Raw genomic sequence first — 19,468 nt, 5'->3', positions numbered from 1 at the left:
ATCAGTGCCGGTGCTAATTAAGGCTCTCCTCTCTCAGGGCTGCTGGTGGGAGCAGCCACGGAGCTGCACAATTCTAAAAATCCCACCACAACCAGCAGAACGTCAGAAGCCCTTGGGGAGCAGGGGGTGCAACCCAGAGACCAAAACCCAAATGCCAGGAAGGGGCAAGGGATGGAGAAGTCACCTGGGGAGAGGTCACAGGACAGGGATTTACCCAAATCCCTGTGCTCCAGCTAAAGAAAAACCCTCCCTACAGACAACAACCCCATGTGGTCCATGAGACCAACGCAACACCGAGGTCCAGGTGAGGAGAGCAGAGCCAGCTGTGTGTGGTGAGCAGGGCTGGCTCCAGCAATCCCAAACCCTTTGGGGATTCACCATTTCAGCCTCACAGATTTCCTTTCCCCAGGGATTTTTTGCAGCTCTCTGCTGGGGAACACCTGAGCTCCCCTCGGGGTGGAATGAGGAGCTTGGAGGGTCCCGGGATCACCAGGTTATTCCTGGAGTTCTCTCTGGAGCTTTTGAGTTGCTGCCCTTTGAGGCAGCAGCCCTGGCACGTCCCCAGCTCCTGCAGGGTGGGAGAAGCTGCCCTGTTCCCTCTTCCCCAGCACTGCTGAGCTGCAGACTCACACGTGCTCCTGGAAAGCACAAGTGCAGAGCTCCGCCATCAGCAGCTCTCCTAAAAATAAATCCCTGCCGTGCTTTTGGCACCCTCCCATCCCTGTGCTGGACACAGCAAGGGCTGGGGAGTTGCAGAGTGCAGGTGAGATGGGAGCCAGCCCTGCCAGATTGATTGCAGAGAAGGATTGAAATTTGGTGAGAGCTCCTTAGCAACAGTCACTGTCTGTGCAGGCTGCTGAGGGAGAGGCCAGAGGAAAATCTGTGCTGGGAAGATGGGGGTGGAGGAAAGAAGGACAAAGATGCACAGAGAGAGCAGGTCCCAGCTGCTGAGAGATGGAGACAAAGCCAGCAGCCCTGAGGGAAGGGCACGGCCACATTCCCAAATGAGAGCCATTTCCAGAGAGGTTCGGGGTCTGGGGCTCCCCACCCCAAAAGTGACATTCTCTTCCCCCAGAGCTGCCTGCACAACTGAAGGGTTTCAACCTTCAAGGAACCTGTGCTGTCCCCAAGGGTTTCTCCAGCCCTTGGGGTGTCACAGGCTCAGGTGAGACCCCTACAACATTCTCAGCAGTGCAGTGTTGTCACCTCACTGTCCCCCAATAAACCACCCAAAGGGGACACCACACCACAGGGGACAGTTTATTTGTCCATTAGAAAAATAAGTAAGGACTTCACCACCTCCCAACAGACACCACAGCCACCAACACCACAATGTGCAGACTAAACACCAACCTGGGGCAGGAGGGCTGGGTGCAGCAGGCTGGGAAAGGGGGGAGGAAGGAGACAGATTTGTTTCTTGTGGCCTCAGAGCCTTTCCAGGAGGGTCAGCAGGAGCAGGACCCACCCACACCTGCCCACAGCCCCCAGTGAGCAGGGCCACAGACCCAGGAGCAGCACCAGGACCTGCCTTCCACAGCCACACTCCTGAGCCTGCCTCACCTCCGTCCCCAGGAGGGTCAGAAATGCCACAGAGCACCCAGGGCAGCTGGGGACATCACCCACCTGATGGCATGGAGGGTGGCTGCTGGCGTGGGACATCCAGGGCTGGCTTTGGACACTTCTGTTCTCTGCTGGAGTGTCCTGACCAAGCCTGGCTGTTCCCAGTGTAAAAACAGAGGTGGAAGAGCTAAAGCTGGTGCCAGACCCTCTCCAGGGAATTCCCAGTGAAGGAAGGACCAGGAGCAGGATTTGGGGCTTTTCAGCCTCCCTGGAGGCATCACAAGCCAAGAAATGGGGAGAAAACAGCAGAAATGGGACAGAGCCGGGCTCAGTTAGGAACGGGGAATGGGGCAGTGGGGGAAAGCAGGGAGAAAGCAGCAGGGATGTGGGAACAGCTGGCCCTGCTCAGCCAGGACACACCAGGGGCTGCAGGGCACCCATGCCCAGGCTGGCACAGGGCTGGCAATGCTCAGAGCAGGCTCTGACCTCGGGGGTGTGGAACTGCCCAGGATGCAGCCGGAGCAGGGGCAGCAGCAGGGATGGAATGTGCCTCATGCCTGGGGCCGTATGGGGGGGAAAACAGGGATTGAAACCATCACAGGGGCAGAGTTTGGCTGCAGCCGGTCCAGCCCTGAGCGCCAGGGCTCTCTCTATTTCTGCATGTCACACTGCAGGAGCAGGACGATGGAGGGGTCGCTCTTGGCGGCCTCCTTGAACTCCTCCAGGGAGATCTGGTCATCCTTGTCCTTGTCCATCTTTGTGAAGATCTTGTCCACTCGCTGCTGGGGTGTCAGCCCGTCCTGGTTCATCCTCATCATGATCACAGTCCCCACCATCTTGTAAATGGCCTGGAGGAGGAGGAGAGTGGGAATCAGAGGGAGTGTTGGAAGAACACAGGACCCCAGGACAAGGCAGGGGATGGGCACAGGATTGCTGCTCTGTTGGGACCCTGTTCTACCAGATCCACATCAAGCACCTTTCAGGCAAGGCTACGTGTCACAGACATCTTTTATGGAAAATCCTTTCCTTAGGGTTTTTCCTCCTGAGAAGCTGGGAGGCCTCAGGAACAAAATGCAAACAATGGTTATCTGCTGCTGTGGAATGCAACAGGGGCATCTGGGATTGGTCTCATGGGGTTGTTTCTAATTAATGGCCAATCACAGTCAGCTGGCTCGGACACTCTGTCTGAGACACAAGCCTTTGTTATTAATTCCATTCTTTTTCTATTCTATTTCTGTTCTAGCCTTCTGATGAAATCCTTGCCTCTATTCTTTTAGTATAGTTTTAATATAATATATATCATAAAATAATAAATCAGCCTTCTGAAACATGGAGTCAGATCCTCATCTCTTCCCTCATCCTAAGACCTTTGTGAACACAGTCACAATTCTGGGTAGGAAAACTCATTCTTTGGCGCTAAAAGGGACCCCAATATGTGAGAAAATCCTGGGAAAAGCAACCAACCCCTGCTGGTTTGAAGCACTGGTACCTCAATGATCTCCAGCATCTCCAGGCGTGTGATCTTCCCGTCCCCGTCCAGGTCGTACATCTCGAAGGCCCAGTTGAGTTTCTGCTCGAAGGTGCCCCTGGAGGTGACAGACAGGGCACAGATGAACTCCCTGAAGTCGATGGTGCCATCCCCGTTCTTGTCGAAGGTGCGGAACGCGTGCTGGGCAAACTTGGAGGCGTCTCCATAGGGGAAAAACTGCGGGAAGGGGAGAAGAGGAGTGGGAATGAGGAGGGGGAACTCTCATTTGGAGGCCCCCAGGCAGCGCTCAGACCCCCCCCAAGCTGGAGCCCACCTTGATGTAGAGCTGCTGGAACTCCTCCAGGTTGAGGATGCCGGTGGGGCAGTCCTTGAGGAAGCCCTTGTACCACTGCTTCAGCTCCTGCTCGCTGAACTCCGTGCTCCTCACCAGGTCATCCAGCATCTCCGGGGCCAGCTTGCTGCTGTGCTTGCCCATGGCTGCCCCTGGGAAGGAAAATCCACGCCAGGCTGGAGAGGGATGCTCCTCCCAGGCCCTCATCCACCCTGCATGATCCTGCATCCCCCTTCTCCCTGCTGGAGCTGATCCACCTGGCTGGACATGGAGGACAGCGGCTGTGGCAATGGAAATGTGGCTTTGGCCTTTGGGACAGCCATCAGCATCACCCCAACCCCTGGGCTCATTTTGGGCTGAAGGAAAACACTCAAAAAGCAACTGGAAATTCAGAACTCTTCCCATTGCCTTTGCCAGAGCATGGTCACAGAATGCTGGGATGGTTTGGGTTGGAAAGGACCTCATTTAGCTCCAGCCACGCTGCCATGGCAAGGAACACCTGGGACCTTTTCTAAGGGTGGGACAACAAAGAATCTGCCATTAGGGCACATAAAAGCCTCTCTGGCACCACAGGCCATGCAGCATCCAGCTGGGCACAGAGATGCCAAGGGGAAGATCTTGTCCATCTTGGGGAAGATGGGGTCTGTAAGGCTCCATTTACTGCCTAGGGTTAGGGTTACACTTAGGGTTAGGGTTTTGAAAACCACAAAGCCAGAGCTGCCAAAGGCATCCCAAGTAGAACCCAAAACTGCCACAACATGCCTTCCACCACAGCTTTTTCCTTGGATCCAGCCTTAGCCCAAGGCTGCATTTACTGCCTAGGGTTAGGGCTAGGATTTTGAAACCACAAAGCCCAGAGCTCCAGGCACACTGCAGCTAAAAAAAGGCATCCCAAAGAGGACACAAAACTGCCAAAATATGGCTTCCACCACGGCTTTTTCCTTGGATCCAGCCTTAGTCCAAGGCTGCATTTACTGCCTAGGGTTAGGGTTACACCTAGGGTTAGGGTTTTGAAAACCAGAAATCCCAGAGCTCCATGCACACTCCAGCTGCAAAAGGGGAACCCAAAATGGTCACAACATGGCTTCCACCACGGCTTTTTCCTTGGAACCAGCCTTAGCCTAAGGCACTGTTTACTGCCTAGGGTTAGGGTTAGGAAACCAGAAAGCCCAGAGCTCCAGGCACACTGAAGTGGCCGAAGAGGAACCCAAAACCGCCCCAACACGGCTTCCACCATGGCTTTTTCCTCGGAATCAGCCTGGCCCGTGGTTGCAGCAGCAGCAGGGAGCCCTGGCAGGCCCTGGCTGTGTGGGCAGCCGCTCCGAAACGCGCCGTGCCCGCTCCCACGCAGCCCCGGCTGCCAGCGCCGCTCAGCCCGAGCGGCAGATGGTTCTCCGGGAGCTCCTGGAGCTGCTCTCGCCGTGAAGTTGAGGAGAAGTTCACCTGGAGCCCAACCAAGCACGGTGTCCTCCCTGGGACTGGCTGTGTTGGCTCGGGGCACACGGGGGGACCCTGGGACGGGGGACGTGGGGTTCCTCGTGCTGCCAGCCCTGCTCCCAGCAAACCCCACAGGCAGCAGCTCCTTCCTGCCCCATCATCCCACCAGCATCTGTCACCGTCTGCCATAGCAGCGCGGAGCCCACCAGCCCTGGCAGCCCAGGGAGTGTCCAGACACCCACAGAGCCCGAGGCTTCCCCAGCGACCCCAGCTCGGCTCCACAAACCCCCCTGGCACTGTGGCCTGGCTCCTATTAGCTACCATTTATCATAAACCACGCCGGGCACTCTGCATGGGCAGACCTGCCGTGATCCAAGTCCTCCCACGGATGCAGGATGCAGTGGCCGGGACTCCAGAGCAGCATCCTGAGCTCCACAGCCCTCAAACCCCTTTTCCAAGCAGCACCCAGCCATGCCAGGGCAGGGAACAGCGCCCAGCAGGGAACCACACTCACCCCAAAGCGCCAATTGTTGAACAATTGTCCGGTCCCAAAACCAGACAGAGGGGTGGCACTATGGGTGGCACTACAGGTGTCCCCCCCAGCCCGCAGCAGCACCCCCGGATGGCACCCAGGGATCCAGGACGGGGCCCGGGGCTGGGTGGGGGCTCGGGGATGCTCTCCCCACCCGCACCACGGGATAGCTCCGGACCACCGGAGCTGGAAGCGGCTCCGGGAGCATCTCCCGGCACCTGCCCCGACGGCTGAGCCGCGTCCGGGCCCCGCGGGTGCGGCTCCAGCCCCGGCATCCCCTTACCTGTGCTGCGGCGCGGGCAGGTGCGCTCGGCGGGGCGCGGAGCCGGTGCCGGTACCGGAGGGGCCGCGGTCCAGCCGCCGGCTCTGCCCGCGCCGCTCCCGCCCCTCTTGTAGCCGCGAGCCCCCCGCCCCCCCGGCGGCAGAGCTCGGCCATTGGCTGCGAGCGCTGTCAATCAGGCGGGAGGGGCCGCGGGCGGGGGTCGGGGTGGGATACTGGGGGGTACTGGGATGCTGGGAGGGGAATTGGGGCCGGGATGCTGGGACAGGGAGATGTGGGCAGTGGGATCCTGCTGGCCCCTCAACCCCTGCTCTGGGGGCACCGCGACACGCCGGGGGCTCAGCGCTTGGCACGGGCACACAGGAGAGAGGGACAAGAAAACCACTTTGATCTCCAGAACCAAACGTGGAATGTTTCCATGGAGATCGCCGAGCGCTTTTCCCGGTGACCTTGGCATCCTGCTGCGATCCCGGGGACACTGGGCCCGTCCAGAGCTGCCCCTCTGCATCTGCTGGGCCTGGATGAAGTGTTTGGCCAGCCAGGGCTGCTCCCATCCCATCCCCATCCCATCCCATCCCATCCCACCCCATCCCATCCCATCCCATCCCATCCCATCCCATCCCCATCCCATCCCATCCCATCCCATCCCATCCCATCCCATCCCATCCCATCCCATCCCATCCCATCCCATCCCATCCCATCCCATCCCATGGATCCCATCCCATCCCATCCCATCCCCTCCCATCCCATCCCATCCCATCCCCAGGGGACTCTGGGGTGCCATGGGGTGCTCAGCCCTTCCCCAAGGCACCTGCCCTCAGGTGCACCCACCTTTTCTGCAGGGGGGGCTGCAGGAAGCAGCAGAAGCTGCCCCAGCTGCAGGTGGGACAGGGCTGGGCTACAGAAACCACAAATATTTGTGGGGTTTTTGCAGCAGTGGGGCTCAAGGGCTTCACCCACCCCCCCCCCCCCCCAGCCTGGGGGCATGAGGGCTGGGACCCCCCCAGGGCTGGATGTGACATTCTTGTGCCATGTCCCTGTCCAGGAATGAGGTGATTCTGGGATTTTGGGTCACCCCCACAGCCTCTGCTGGGCTCGGTGTGGCCCCAAAGCCTCTCCGTGAGCGTCCCTGAGAGCTGGGGATGGGATTTGAGCCCCGCCGGCCCCTCTGGCCCTTCTGGGATGTGGAATGGAGAAGACACCAATTAGCAGCTCTGCAAAGCGCCCGTGCCCGGGGTGCTCGGGGGGACTGAAAAATGAATGAGGGTTTAATTGAAGCAGCGCAGGCTGCCAGGGCTGAGAGCTTGAGAGCGGGGAGCTGGGAGAGGTTGGGGAGCCCCAGGGATGCCCTTGGGATGAGGATCAGGGTGATTGTGCGGTCCTGGGGTGTCCCTTTTGGGGTCCTGACACCCCAAGCCGTGGCGTGGGGGTCATGGAGGGCTGACCACACTGACAGAGCACCCAGCTGAGCCCAGCACCCAAATTTGGGCACCCCAAAACCTGCGTGAGCCCAGGTTTGAACGGGATATTGGCCCTGGGTTTGCAGAGGGGACAGCAGAGTGTTTGTGGGGGACACAGCTGTGCGGCTCAGCCTCAGCTTTTCCCTCCCCATTCCTGCAGCCGCATCCCCCAACACCCACCTGGGGGCTCTGAGCTGCCAGGGCGCTGCCGAGTCCTGAAAACCTCCAAAACCTCCCAAACCGCCGGATCCAGCGGCTCCGGGGGATGCAAAGGGCTGCAGCTTCCCCCAGCGGCTGCGGGCGGCAGCAGCACGGCCCGGGGCCCGGGCCCGATGGGGGAGACCCCGCAGCCCCCTCTGCCTCGGGCTGTTTGTGGGGTCAGCCCCCCACAAACTGCGGAGGGGGGCTTGGGGAGCAGGAATCGCGGGTGTTCATCCCGGAATCCCGACAGCTCCTGTCCCCAGTGTCACCCGATGGTGACACGGCCACTGATCGGGGCGCTGCCAGCCCCTCTGAGACCCCTCCCAGCACAAAATCCTCTGTGAAGGAATGAGGAGCTGTTGTCACCCACCCCACGGCCCTGAGGGGCAGCTCTGGTGCCACCGGGCAAGCTGGACCCGGGGTGACCCCAACACTGGGGTTGCCTCTTGATGTCCGCACTGCCATGCCCAGCGAAAAGGGGGGAGTTGGGGTGGAAAAGCAGAAATAGCCAAATCTGGGGGCTCCTTTCCTCCTGAGGGAAACCAGCTCTGTGCTGGTTCCTGCCCCCCAACCCTTTCTGCCCCGTCCTGGGGGAGCTATGATGCACAGAAGGTGCTGCCTGCTCCAAACAGGGGCCCTGGCACGAGGGTCGGGTTTGTCCTCGCTGTGGTGGCACCAGGCGGGGTCGGTGCTTGTCCCCCTCCCCAGAGACGGAACCGGGGCACGCAGTGCCACCCATCGGCTGGGGCAGAGCAAAGGAATATTTGGAATATTTGGAATGTTTGGAATATTTGAATATTTTCTCTCCCCCTGCTGCGAGCTGGGGCTGGCTCCGATGTGGGGCGACCCTCTCGATGTCCCCCAAACCCAAACGGGAGCGGCACCCCGACCCCTCTCCCCGCCAGGCCGCAGCGCTCTGCCGGCCGGCACGCAGCGGGTTAAACCTCCCCGTCTCGCTCACACTTGAGACGTCACCGTCACCAGTGGCGTGGGGGGGCCGGGGGGCTATGGTGGTCTTTGTGGTGCATTCGGCGGCAGCTGGCGCAGGGCGGCTCACGCACACACGGGCGGGCGCCTCGTCCCGCACCCCGCGCTCCGCAGCATCCCCGCGCTCCCGACCGCCGCCTGCCCGCGCCGCGGGCTGCCACGGGCACGGTGAGCGCGGGGACAGGGCTGCAGCAGGCCCGGGGACGGCGCAGGGCGGGGGGATGTCCCCGGGGACCCCGCTGGCAGCGGCGCCTCTCCGCGCTGGGCGCCCCCGGCAGCGGGGATGGAGGGGTGGGCGATGCCGGGCTGGGGATGCCGGGCTGGGGTGGGGATGCCGGGCTGGGGTGGCGATGCCGGGGTGCGTTCGCCCCACCCGGGGTTGCTGCAGCCCCGCGGGGTCCCCGGTGGGTGCTGCGGCTCGGCCCCGGCCGGCAGCCCTGCGGTGATTGCGCGGCTCAGCCGCAGCCGCAGCCAGCGCGGCGGAGCCCCCGCAGCCCCCGGCCCCACTCGAGGGGGGCTCGGCCCCACACATCCCTCCGGACACCGCTCCCGAAGCGGGGAGACCCCAACTCCGCCCTGCCCCGGCTGATCCTGGGGTGGGATCCGGCCCCGCACCCCGATTCCCAGGATAAGCTGTGCCCCCCCATGGAAAATCCTTCGGGCACCGCTCGCCCGAGCCTGCGGCGGTGCCGGCAGCGGCCGGGGGGCTCGGGGGGCTCGGGGGGCACCCGGGGGGCTGCGGGGAGCGGGGCAGAGCGAGGGGAAGGGGCAGGCAGCCCCCGGCCGGAGCTGCGGCGCTGCACCAGGCTGCGGTGCCCAGGGCGATGCTGCAAAGGGACACAGCCCCAAAGCGGTGACACGGGCTGGCCGGAGCGCGGGGACATCGCTGCCCCTCCGGCACTGCCCGCTCGGGGCAGGGATGCTCCTGCGTGCGGGATTCGGTCCTGCCTGGAGCAGGAGTGCCGGTTCACCCCATCGGCTGGGGTGTCCCCATGGAGGTGACACCGCCGTGGGTCCCCGTGGGGCGGGATGCCCGTGGGGAGCAGGGGAGGCGGCGCTGCGGGAATTGGAGCGGGGCTGGGGTGCAACGAGGCCACCGCAGGGAGGGACAGCAGCCGGGGCCGCCTCGGGTGTGGCTGGGGACAGGGAGCCGCTGTTGCCAGCCCTCCTGTGGCAGCGCGTTCCTCTCTGAGCGCTGCCGCTTTGGGGGTGACTCTCGCAGCGGATTTGGGGCGCACGGTTCCCCCAGATCAGCAGTGGGCAGCCTGCACTGGGGGGAGCCCTCGCCCTCCCCACAGCCCCCCCGGCAGGGATGTGCCGTGGCCCCCCGGGGGTTTAAGCACCTGGGACCGAGGAAAAGGGGTAAAACAGGGGCTGAACCCCGAGTGGAGCCCCCTTTACTCCAGCCCAAGGGGCTGCAGCAATCCCCAAACCAGCCCCTGGCACCAAACCCCAGCACCACAGCTCTGGGGTCACCCTGATGTGTCCCCACACCGGGTACCATCCATGCCTCTTCCCCGGGCACAGGCAGAGCTCAGCAGCGACAAATCCCAGCCCCAGGCTGCCCGTCAAGGACAAGGGTGGCATGGGCATGAGGATGCCTGCACGCTGGTCACAGCCTGTGTGCCAGTGCCAGGTGCCAATCTCCCACCCCAGGGACCCCCCTGGCACTCCAGGGACCCTCTTGGCACTCCAGGGAACCCCCAGCACCCTTTAAAAACACCCCAGTGCTCAGCAGGATGAACCTCGGGGTCACTGCACCACAACAGCCCTGGGTGTGTTTGGTGCACCCCAGTCACCCCAAAATCCAGCTGCATTCAGGCTTGTGCACCCCAGTGCAAAGCCACCGGTCAGTGGGCCTGGGAGGAGGAGGAGGAGGAGGAGGAGGAAGGCAGAGCCATCACTGTTGATGCCAAGGCTCTGTGCTGGGCTGGGGGGGCACAACCCCATTCCGGGCACGAGGCCACCCCATCCCTCCCCTGCTGCTCCAGCATTCCCTCTTCCCTTCCCCAGCCTCATTAATTAAACCCCAGCGCTTAATTACAGCCTGCTGAGTGCTGTGGCTGCTTCCTGGTGCCTGCTGACACCGTGGGGCCAATCCTGACCCCCCATCCCTGTAGGAAAGGTGGGGTGCAGGGAATTGTCTGCAGGATTTGGGTTGTGGCCCGTCGGCGGCATAAAGGGATCTTCACACAGAGCTCAGGAAAGAGCAAAGCCAAGCACTGGAGCTGGCAAAGTCATCCCTGGGGATCTCCGAGGAGGGTTGGGGACAGATGGCTCCACTCTGGGGTTGTCCCCGAGCTGCTGGCAGGTCCCGCAAGGGGTGAAGAGGGACAGGGATGCTCAGCCTGATGCCTGCTGAGCTCCTGGTAAAAAATATCCAAGGTAAATGAGGTGAAGGCCGGTGGCAGCATGAGATAGAGGGGAGATGCAGTGTCCCTCCTGGTCACACACCCACCCACAGGTCCCCAGGGCCCTGTGAGGTGCCCTGACCCTCCTGCCCTCTGCCCACAGCTCCTTGCTGGCCCATGAAGTGACCCGGGCAGGTGGCACAGCCCCTGCTCCTGCCGTAGCCACCGCTGCCACACCAGGCACTGAGGTAAGGAACCTCAGTGGGGTGGGTGGGATGCTCTGGTGCTGGCACCAGACCCCCAAACCGGGTCTGGGGGGCACAATTCCCATTGGGGTCTTCCCCTGTCCATGGGGGATGCCCAGCCCCATAACCCAGGGCAATGGCATGACACCATGGGGGTCACCTGGGGCTGCCCCCCATCCCTTGGGGGTGCCAGGGCTGGGGAACTGGGGTGTCTCAGGGGTGGCAGAATGGCCAGGGGTACCCCACAAGGCCTTCACCCCTCTCCCCTTCTCACCTCAAGAAGTGCTGGGAGAGCTGTCACATTGCAGGGAATGCTCCCAGCAGCGTGCCCAGCCAGGAGGGATCGGGGTGGGCGCAGGGAGGTGCTGTGGTGGTGGCCTTTGGGGGCTCAGGGATGCCATGGTTGTGGCCCTGGGGAGCTCAGGGGTGCTGGGGTGGCCTTTGGGGGCTCAGGGGTGTCATGGTGGTGTCCCCGGGGGGCTCAGGGGTTCTGGGGTGTCCGGCTGGTGGCACCGGTGCTGTTCCACTCTGCTCTGTTTCTCTCGCTCAGGTCTGCTGGCCATGGGCAACCTGATAAAGGTACTGGGCAAAGATTTAGAAAACTGTCCTCATTTTTTCCTGGATTTTGAAAGTAAGTCCCATGGGCAGGGTGGGCATGGGGAGGGCGCCAGGGGCTGCCACCGCAGCTGCTGTGCAGAGGATGGGGACAGGCACGGTGTCCCCGAGCAGCCCTGTGTCCCCAGGTGCTTTGGGGCCCTGAAAAAGTCTCCAAAATGGGAACAGGGGACTGGGACTCCATCCCTCAGAGTGGGGCAGATGTCCTGGCACAGTGGTGGGATGCAGGATGCAGCAGGAGCTGGCCCGGGAGCGCCTCAGGCACACACCCAGTGCTGTGAGCTGATGGCACTGATGTCCCATCAGTGACAGTGCCAGGACAGGGACACCCTGCGGGCTGGGGAAGGAGGAGGGAGTGATCCAGGACGAGGGAGTGATCCAGAGGAGGGAGTGATCCAGGATGAGGGAGAGATCCAGGAGGAGGGAGTGATCCAGGAGGAGGGAGTGATCCAGGAGGAGGGAGTGATCCAGGAGGAGAGGGTGATCCAGGAGGAGGGAGTGATCCAGGAGGAGGGAGAGATCCAGGAGGAGGGAGAGATCCAGGAGGAGGGAGTGATCCAGGAGGAGGGAGTGATCCAGGATGAGGGAGAGATCCAGGAGGAGGGAGTGGTGATCCGTGCCACCTGCACTGCTGGGAAGGTCAGAGCGGTGGCTGCAGCCTGCACCGAGGGATGGGGAGCAGGGCCCTGCCTCAGCCTCCCTGGATCCGGGCTAAGGGCCAGGAAAGGACAGGCTGGGCACAAGGGGGTACACAGTGGATGCCAGGCCGGGCACAGCCCCAGGGCTCCCCTGGCTCCTTCAATTCCTCCGGGACACAGCTCAGAGCAGGAGTGGGAGGGTGAAAAGATTACAGCGGCATCTGCCCTCCCCAGCCCTGTCCCCAGCTCCATCCCCAGCGGATGCACAGCTCCCCACACCTCCTCTGACTCCAGCACCCCCCAAAACACCAAGGCTGGGGTCACACAGCCCCCCACGCCCACGGCGAGGATCCTTCCTGCTCCTCCTGGCTCCTTTGAGGCAGCACAACCTTCTCCTGCCTGCAGCCCCCTCCAGAGCCCCCCGGCACAGTTCTGGGGGCTCCCCAGGACCGCTCTGCACTAGAGTAGGGGTTTGGCTGTAGCCAAACTCCGGGGACTTCAGAGTTTTCCCGGCGGCTTTTCCTCCCTTCGCTCCTCCCTCTCCATCACCCATCCACAGCGCTCATCACCATCGGGGGGGAAGAGGCTGCACCGGGGCCGTGGGGTCACCCCCGGAGCCCCCCAAGCCCCCCGGGAGCACTGGGGGGAGGACGGGGCTCCGGCCACCGCCGCTGCCCGCAGCCCAGCACCTCTTCCCCGGGCTCCACCTCACCACCATGCTTTTGTTCCTCTTGTTTCTTCTCTTGCAGGTTTCACATGGGGAACCTTCTAAAAGTGTTGACTTATAACGAACTTGACCAAGGCCCTAATTTTTTCCTTGACTTTGAAAGTGAGATGGGATTTTTATTTTCCGGTTTTTCGTTCCGTACTTAATCCTGAGTTCCACATCCGCACCATTTTGAGTTCTTTGTCCCCATCGCATCGCGCCCATCCCAGACGTCCTCCCCAACCTTTGCCATCCGGGGGTGTCCCCGGGGAGGGGGGCCAGGCCTGTGGCAGCGGGCTGTCGCTCCTCACCTCTTTCCTGGGGCTCTTTGCAGCCTCTTGGGGCTGAGGGGACCCTTTGTGGTGAGCAGCTCCACGGGCACAGGGCAGCCAGGACTCACCCTCACCCTATCCCCGCTCACGGCTTGGCTCGAGCCGGGGCAAGGAGAACGGAGCAGGGGCGAATCCGGCCAGGAAGGGCTGCAGGCTGGCAGGGGAGCCGCGGCCGGGGGTGCTGGCACCCCGCTCTGGCTCTGTCCTGGCCGGGCCCCGCTCAGAGCCCTCCGGGTTTCTCTCCCCGGGGCGCTGCCCTGCAGATGCGCAGCCCACGGAGGCCGAGACGGCGGTGTGGAACCAGGTGAACGCCGTGCTGGAGGAGGCGCAGACCATCCTGGCCGAGCTGCAGAGCTACACGGGCGCCGGGCAGGAGATCCGAGAGGTGGGTGCTGCTGTTTTGCAGAGATAATCAAAACTCCACAATTTCTGTGAAAGTTGTAAAGTTATTTGTGTCGCAGACATCTTTTATGAAAAGTCCTTTCCTTAGGATTTTTCCTCCTGAGAAGCTGAGAGGACTCAGGAACAAAATGCAAACAATGGTTATCTGCTGCTGTGGAATGCAACAGGTGCATCTGGGATTGGCCCATGTTTGTTGTTTGTAATTAATGGCCAATCACAGTCAGCTGGCTTGGACAGAGAGTCCCAGCCACAAACCTTTGTTATCATTCCTATTCTATTCTTAGCCAGCCTTCTGATGAAATCCTTTCTTCTATTCTTCTAGCATAGCTTTAATGTAATATATATCATAAAATAATAAATCAAGCCTTCTAAAACATAGTCAGATCCTCATCTCTTCCCTCAACCTAAGACCCCTGTGAACACCATCACAGATATGTTTATTACAGCGCTGGACGCATGTGGGAATCGTTCCCTTAAAATGACATGCGTACTTCTGGGAACTTCAGGTCCCTTTTAATGCCCCTCTCAAATACATATGCATACAATTTCACAATAGGTTCATACATATTCGTTTTTATTAATTTCGTGTGACATTTGCTGCTAATTCTTCTTTATCAGAAAGAATTCTTAGGTCGGGGTTGACCTGCTCTCACAGCAGTCAGAAGGGGATTACCTTCAGCTGGCCACACCACTGTTTTCCAGTTATTCAGTAACTCTGGGATCTCAAAGCTTGCTTTCATTCCAATCTCGCTTACAATTTCTATATTCTCAAAATCTTTTGGCCAGACAATCATATTTATCAGGCTTTCCTGTTTCACCTTCCCCAACGCTCCCCTCGCAGGCCATCCAGAACCCCGGGGACCTGCGGCTGCAGGAGCGCGCCTGGAGCGCCGTGTGCCCCCTGGTCGCCAAGCTGAAACGCTTCTACGAGTTCTCCCTGCGCCTGGGTGAGTGCCTGAGCCCCCCTGCATCACCCCGTGCATCCCCAGGCCTGGCCATGGAGGGTGTGCTCAGCCGGGGATGCTGCGCCGTGCCTCAGTTTCCCCTCGGCCTGTGGGGGCCTTCACCAAGACCTCCAAGATCAGCATGAGTGGTTTTGGGTCACAGCTGTGGGGTCACAGCTCTGTGGTCACAGCAGCTGTGATACCTGGCTGGAGGATGGGGATCCCAGGGATCCCAGGGTGGTGGTGCTCACTGGGGGCCTCAGGACGAGGGGAGGGACAAGGTGGAGGTGCGGAGGGGGACAGGGGTGCTCTGTCCCCAGAGAACGCCCTGCGGAGCCTGCTGGAGGCCCTCACCAGCCCGCCCTACGCCCCGACCCAGCACCTGGAGCGGGAGCAGGCCCTGGCCAAGCAGTTCGCCGAGATCCTGCACTTCACCCTCAGCTTCGACGAGCTCAAGGTGCCTCCCCGTGTGGGGTGACAGCGAGGGGGACCCCACAACGGGACCCTGCGAGTTCCTTGGGTCCCCTAACCGTGGTGTCCCCCCCTCAGATGACCAACCCCGCCATCCAGAACGACTTCAGCTACTACAGACGGACCATCAGCCGGAACCGCATCAACAACCTGCAGGTGGGAGGACTCTGCTGCTCCCCCGGCCTCCCCCAGGGGTTCACAGGGCTGGGGATGGCTTTGGGGGGGCTCAGCCACCCCAGTGACCCCCAGCACACCCCCCCCAGCTGGATGCAGAGAGCGAGGTGAACAACGAGATGGCCAACAGGATGTCCCTGTTCTACGCCGAGGCCACCCCCATGCTGAAAACCCTCAGCAACGCCACCACCAAGTTCGTGTCAGAGGTGAGGGGGGCTGGGGGGACCCTCAGGGGGGGCAGAAACCCCCTACAGCCCCCACACACGGGGCAAGCAGCAGCTGGGACCCGTTGGCTTTCAGAACAAGACGCTCCCCATCGAGGACACGACCGACTGCCTGAGCACCATGGCCTGCGTGTGCAGGGTGATGCTGGAGACGCCGTGAGTGCCCCACTTTGGGGTTTGGGGGGGACACCTCGCTCCTGGGGTCCCCGTACCACCCCTGCCAGGCTCAGGCAGCCTCTCTGCTCACCCAGGGAGTACCGGAGCCGCTTCACCAACACCGAGACGCTGCTCTTCTGCATGAGGGTGATGGTCGGCGTCATCATCCTCTACGACCACGTGCACCCCGTGGGGGCCTTCGCCAAGACCTCCAAGATTGATGTGAGTGGTTTTGGGGTCACAGCTGGGGGGTAACAGCCACGCCACAGCAGCTGTGATCCCTGGTTTGAGGATGGGGGATCCCAGGGGTCTCAGGGTGGTGGTGTTCACTGGGGCCTCAGGACAAGGGAAGAGATGAGGATCTGACTCCATGTTTCAGGAGGGCTGATTTATTATTTTATGATATATATTATATTAGTATATATATTATATATTATATATTATATATATTATAACACAATATGAGAAATTATTATATAATAATTTATTATGATTATATATATTATTATAGTATATCGTATATCGTACATAGTATATAGTATATACTATATACTATATACTATATACTATATACGATATACTATATACTATATATTATATTATATATAATATATAATATATAATATATAATATATAATATATTATATATCATATATCATATATTATATATTATATATTATATATTATATATTGAAACTATACTAAAATAATAGAAGAAAGGATTTCATCAGAAAGCTAGCAAGCAACAGAAAAGAATGGAATGATAATAAAATCTTGTGGCTGATCAGAGAGCCTGGACAGCTGGACAGTGATTGGCCATTAATTAGAAACAACCACATGAGACCAATCACAGATGCACCTGTTGCATTCCACAGCAGCAGATAATCAATGTTTGCATTTTGTTCCTGAGGCCTCTCAGCTTCTCAGGAGAAAAAATTCTAAGGAAAGGAAAGGATTTTTCATAAAATATGTCTGTGGCATCACAGTCCCTCTCTGATGGAGCCTTGCTCTGTGCCCCCTTTAGATGAAAGGCTGCATTAAAGTCCTGAAGGACCAACCCTCAACCAGCACCGAGGGGCTCCTGAACGCTCTGAGGTGAGACGGGGGCTCGGGGACAGAGCCTGGGGAGTGGGGACAGCAGAGAGGGACCCTGCTGTGACCTGTGTCCCCTCCCCACCCAGGTACACCACTCGGCACCTCAACGACGACACCACGTCCAAACAGATCCGGGCCCTGCTGCAGTGAGGGCGGCGTGGCCACCGGGGCCGCAGTCACCGTGTCACCCATGACCATACAGCTCATTTTGTACAGAGGGAAAAGGGACAGCGAGGAACGCACAGAAACGCTGAAAACAAATCAAAACGGGCCCGGGCTCCTGCCCCCCTCCCCAACCCCTTCCCAGCCCCAAATCAGCACCTGCTCCTGGACACGAGGTGTGGGTGACACCATGGGTGGCACCGTGGGGACACGGGACAGGGGCCAGGCAGGAGAGACCCGGGCAAGGGAATGCTGGTGGGGCTGGCAGCAGGGTGCCCATGGCACGGGGGCACCTTGGGCAGGGGGCAGCTGGTGCCCCTGTCCCCATGCTGGTCCCCAAGAGGAGGAGGAGGGAGAGGATGAAGAGGAAGAAGTATCCCTGTGGATCTCCACTGACTCTGGAGGAAACGGCTCAGTCTCACCTGGTAGATTTTTAATATGAGCAATTAAATCCACACTCACCTCTTCTTTTCTACATTTTTTTTTTTTTTTTTGGGGTGTGAAATAAAATTACATTTAATCTGTTCGTGGCTGCAGCCGTGTCCCCTCTCCGTGACACCGTGCGGGACAAATGCCACCTCTGACAGTGACCAGGAGGGACAAGAGCCCCAGCCCCATCCTTGCCCAGTGCAGCTGCAGACTGGGAGGACTGGAGATGCTGCTGGAGGCCGGCTCTGGCTGCCAGGGCCGGTGCCTTTGCCGGCAGATGGCCCTGTGACACCGCGACACGCAGCCCGGCTGGCCCCAGCCGTGCCAAACCAGCCCTGGGGCACCTACCCGTGCCAAACCAGCCCTGGGGGCACCCACCTGTGCCAAACCAGCCCTGGGGCACCTACCCGTGCCAAACCAGCCCTGGGGGCACCCACCTGTGCCAAACCAGCCCTGGGGCACCTACCCGTGCCAAGCCAGCCCTGGGGGCACCCAACCGTGCAAAGCCAACCCCGGTGGTCTCACCCGTGCCAAGCCAGCCCCGCTGGCCCCAGCCGTGCCAAACCAGCCCTGGGGGCACCCACTGAGCCTCGCACCCGCATTACCCCGAGCTGGGGGAGACCCCGGCAGGACAGGACCCGGTGGCAGCCCCTGCCTGGGGCTGTGTCACCCCTCAGAGCGTCCTCAGGGTGGCTCGGATCGGGTGCCCCGGGGTTTGGCGCCCTGCCAGCCCGCTCCTTCCCGCCGCCTTTCCCGCCTGGCACAGGGCAGGAACGGGCACCGTGCCCCTCCCTGTCCCTGGGGATGACAATGGGCACCCCACGGGTGACACCACAGCCCCAGAGCCTCCTGCGAGGCGGCTCTGCCTCGGTTTCCCCGCTGCCCCCTGTGTGTGCTGGGCAGCATCCCTGAGATGGAATTGCTCCACCATGGGGACCCCGAACCTCCATGGACCCTTCCCCAGCCCCAGAGCTGCCCAGAGGGGACAGAGAGGAGGGGGCACAGCCCCCGTCCCTTTGGGCAGCGGCATTTCCCGGGCTCGGTGCCAGGACCCTGCCGTGCCCGGCCGGGTTTGCCGCCGAAGGCACCGAGCTCCCGCGCAGGGCGGGACGGGGACGCGGCTCTTGCACAACCACGGCCAACAGCTCCTTTTATTTTTAGCCTCTTGCAACATTTGGCTTTGCCACAGCCACCTGAAATGCTGCCAAGGCATGGATGGGCCACGGGCTCCCCAGCAGGGCCCTGCTCCCAGCTGTGCCTCAGTTTCCCTGTAAGTTCCTGTGACCCACTGTCCCTGTGGTGGCAGCAGTGCCAGCCGAGCCCTGCTGAGCCCAAAGGGACCCTGAGAGTCCCATTAAATCCCCCACAGGACAAGGATCCCACCTGGGAGCTGAGGACACGGCTCTGTGGTGCGTGTCTGCAGGAGCTGCTGTCCCCAAGTGACACCATCCCCCAGACGGTCCCAGGAGTGTCCCTGCAGTGTGGGAACGGGGCAGGACAGCGTCACCACGCAGGACTCTCCACCAGGATCCTTTAAAGCCACCAGAGGGTGAGGGCACAGACACCAGCTGGTCAGCGGCGCTGGGAGAGGTGGCAGCTGTGTCCCAGTGTCCCTGTGCCGGTCAGCTCCTGGCACAGAGCCCATAGCGTCCCCCCTTGCTTGTGAGGGGAGGGATGAGGCCAAATTCGTGCCACATCCCAGCCCTGCCTGTCGCCAAGGTGGCACTTTCAGGGCAGAGCAGGTGGCACGTGCCACCCTGGCAAAGGGCAGCGCTGCACGGGTGAGAATTTCCCTGTGGGAGCATTTCAGAGCCAAAACCGGGTGAGAAAAGGGAACCAAAAGGGATGTACAACACCTTGATCATCAGAGCTCAGAGCTCTGGGGACAGTGGCACCCGTGTGGGCAGCAATCGGGGCTGGAGCCCTGGCAGGGGCTGCTGGAGGCAGCACACAGTGGGATACACATTCAGGAGTGGAAACGAGGATTTGAGCCCTCCTGGACCCCTGGATCTGCCTCCGCTCTCCCAGCACCGTGTCCAAATGCCAGTGTCCACCGAGGGACAGGCAGCGCCACCGGGATGGTGCCCGGCCAGCAAGGACACAGAGCTGCCCCTGCTCAGGCTCTCAGCTCCGTGCTCAGCCAGACCAGGGTGCGAGGGCTTTAACTGATGGCGAGCCAAGCCACGCCGGGGCTGTTTTCTAATCCCAGTGTAATTAATGACCTTATCTTTGGCCAAAGCCATTTAG

The 19,468-nt window shown here is 60.7% G+C and overlaps 2 protein-coding genes across 3 annotated transcripts; one reads left to right on the top strand and one right to left on the bottom strand.

The window, feature by feature from the left end:
* Positions 1-1,298: 1,298 nt before the first annotated feature.
* HPCAL4 (hippocalcin like 4) lies at positions 1,299-5,707 on the bottom strand. Its single transcript, XM_059488678.1, has 4 exons — positions 5,633-5,707; positions 3,363-3,532; positions 3,050-3,265; positions 1,299-2,408 (listed from the first exon to the last, which is right to left on the bottom strand). The coding sequence occupies exons 2-4, from the start codon at positions 3,522-3,524 to the stop codon at positions 2,211-2,213; spliced, it is 576 nt and encodes a 191-aa protein (XP_059344661.1). The 5' UTR covers positions 3,525-3,532; positions 5,633-5,707; the 3' UTR covers positions 1,299-2,210.
* A 2,568-nt stretch (positions 5,708-8,275) lies between these two features.
* On the top strand, positions 8,276-17,316 carry LOC132083829 (CYFIP-related Rac1 interactor A-like). 2 transcript variants are annotated; one of them, XM_059488740.1, is made up of 13 exons: positions 8,276-8,445; positions 10,792-10,876; positions 11,424-11,504; positions 12,876-12,955; positions 13,428-13,549; positions 14,408-14,513; positions 14,831-14,967; positions 15,060-15,137; positions 15,245-15,361; positions 15,456-15,535; positions 15,631-15,757; positions 16,560-16,630; positions 16,717-17,316. In XM_059488740.1, the coding sequence occupies exons 4-13, from the start codon at positions 12,883-12,885 to the stop codon at positions 16,778-16,780; spliced, it is 975 nt and encodes a 324-aa protein (XP_059344723.1). In that variant the 5' UTR covers positions 8,276-8,445; positions 10,792-10,876; positions 11,424-11,504; positions 12,876-12,882; the 3' UTR covers positions 16,781-17,316. The 2 variants fall into 2 exon arrangements, with proteins under 2 accessions (XP_059344723.1, XP_059344724.1); XM_059488741.1 differs by lacking the exon at positions 12,876-12,955.
* The last annotated feature ends 2,152 nt before the right edge of the window (positions 17,317-19,468 follow it).

The sequence above is a fragment of the Ammospiza nelsoni genome, chromosome 25 (assembly GCF_027579445.1).
Source record: "Ammospiza nelsoni isolate bAmmNel1 chromosome 25, bAmmNel1.pri, whole genome shotgun sequence".
Lineage (NCBI taxonomy): Eukaryota > Metazoa > Chordata > Aves > Passeriformes > Passerellidae > Ammospiza > Ammospiza nelsoni.
This window is presented reverse-complemented; position numbering and strand designations above follow the sequence as displayed.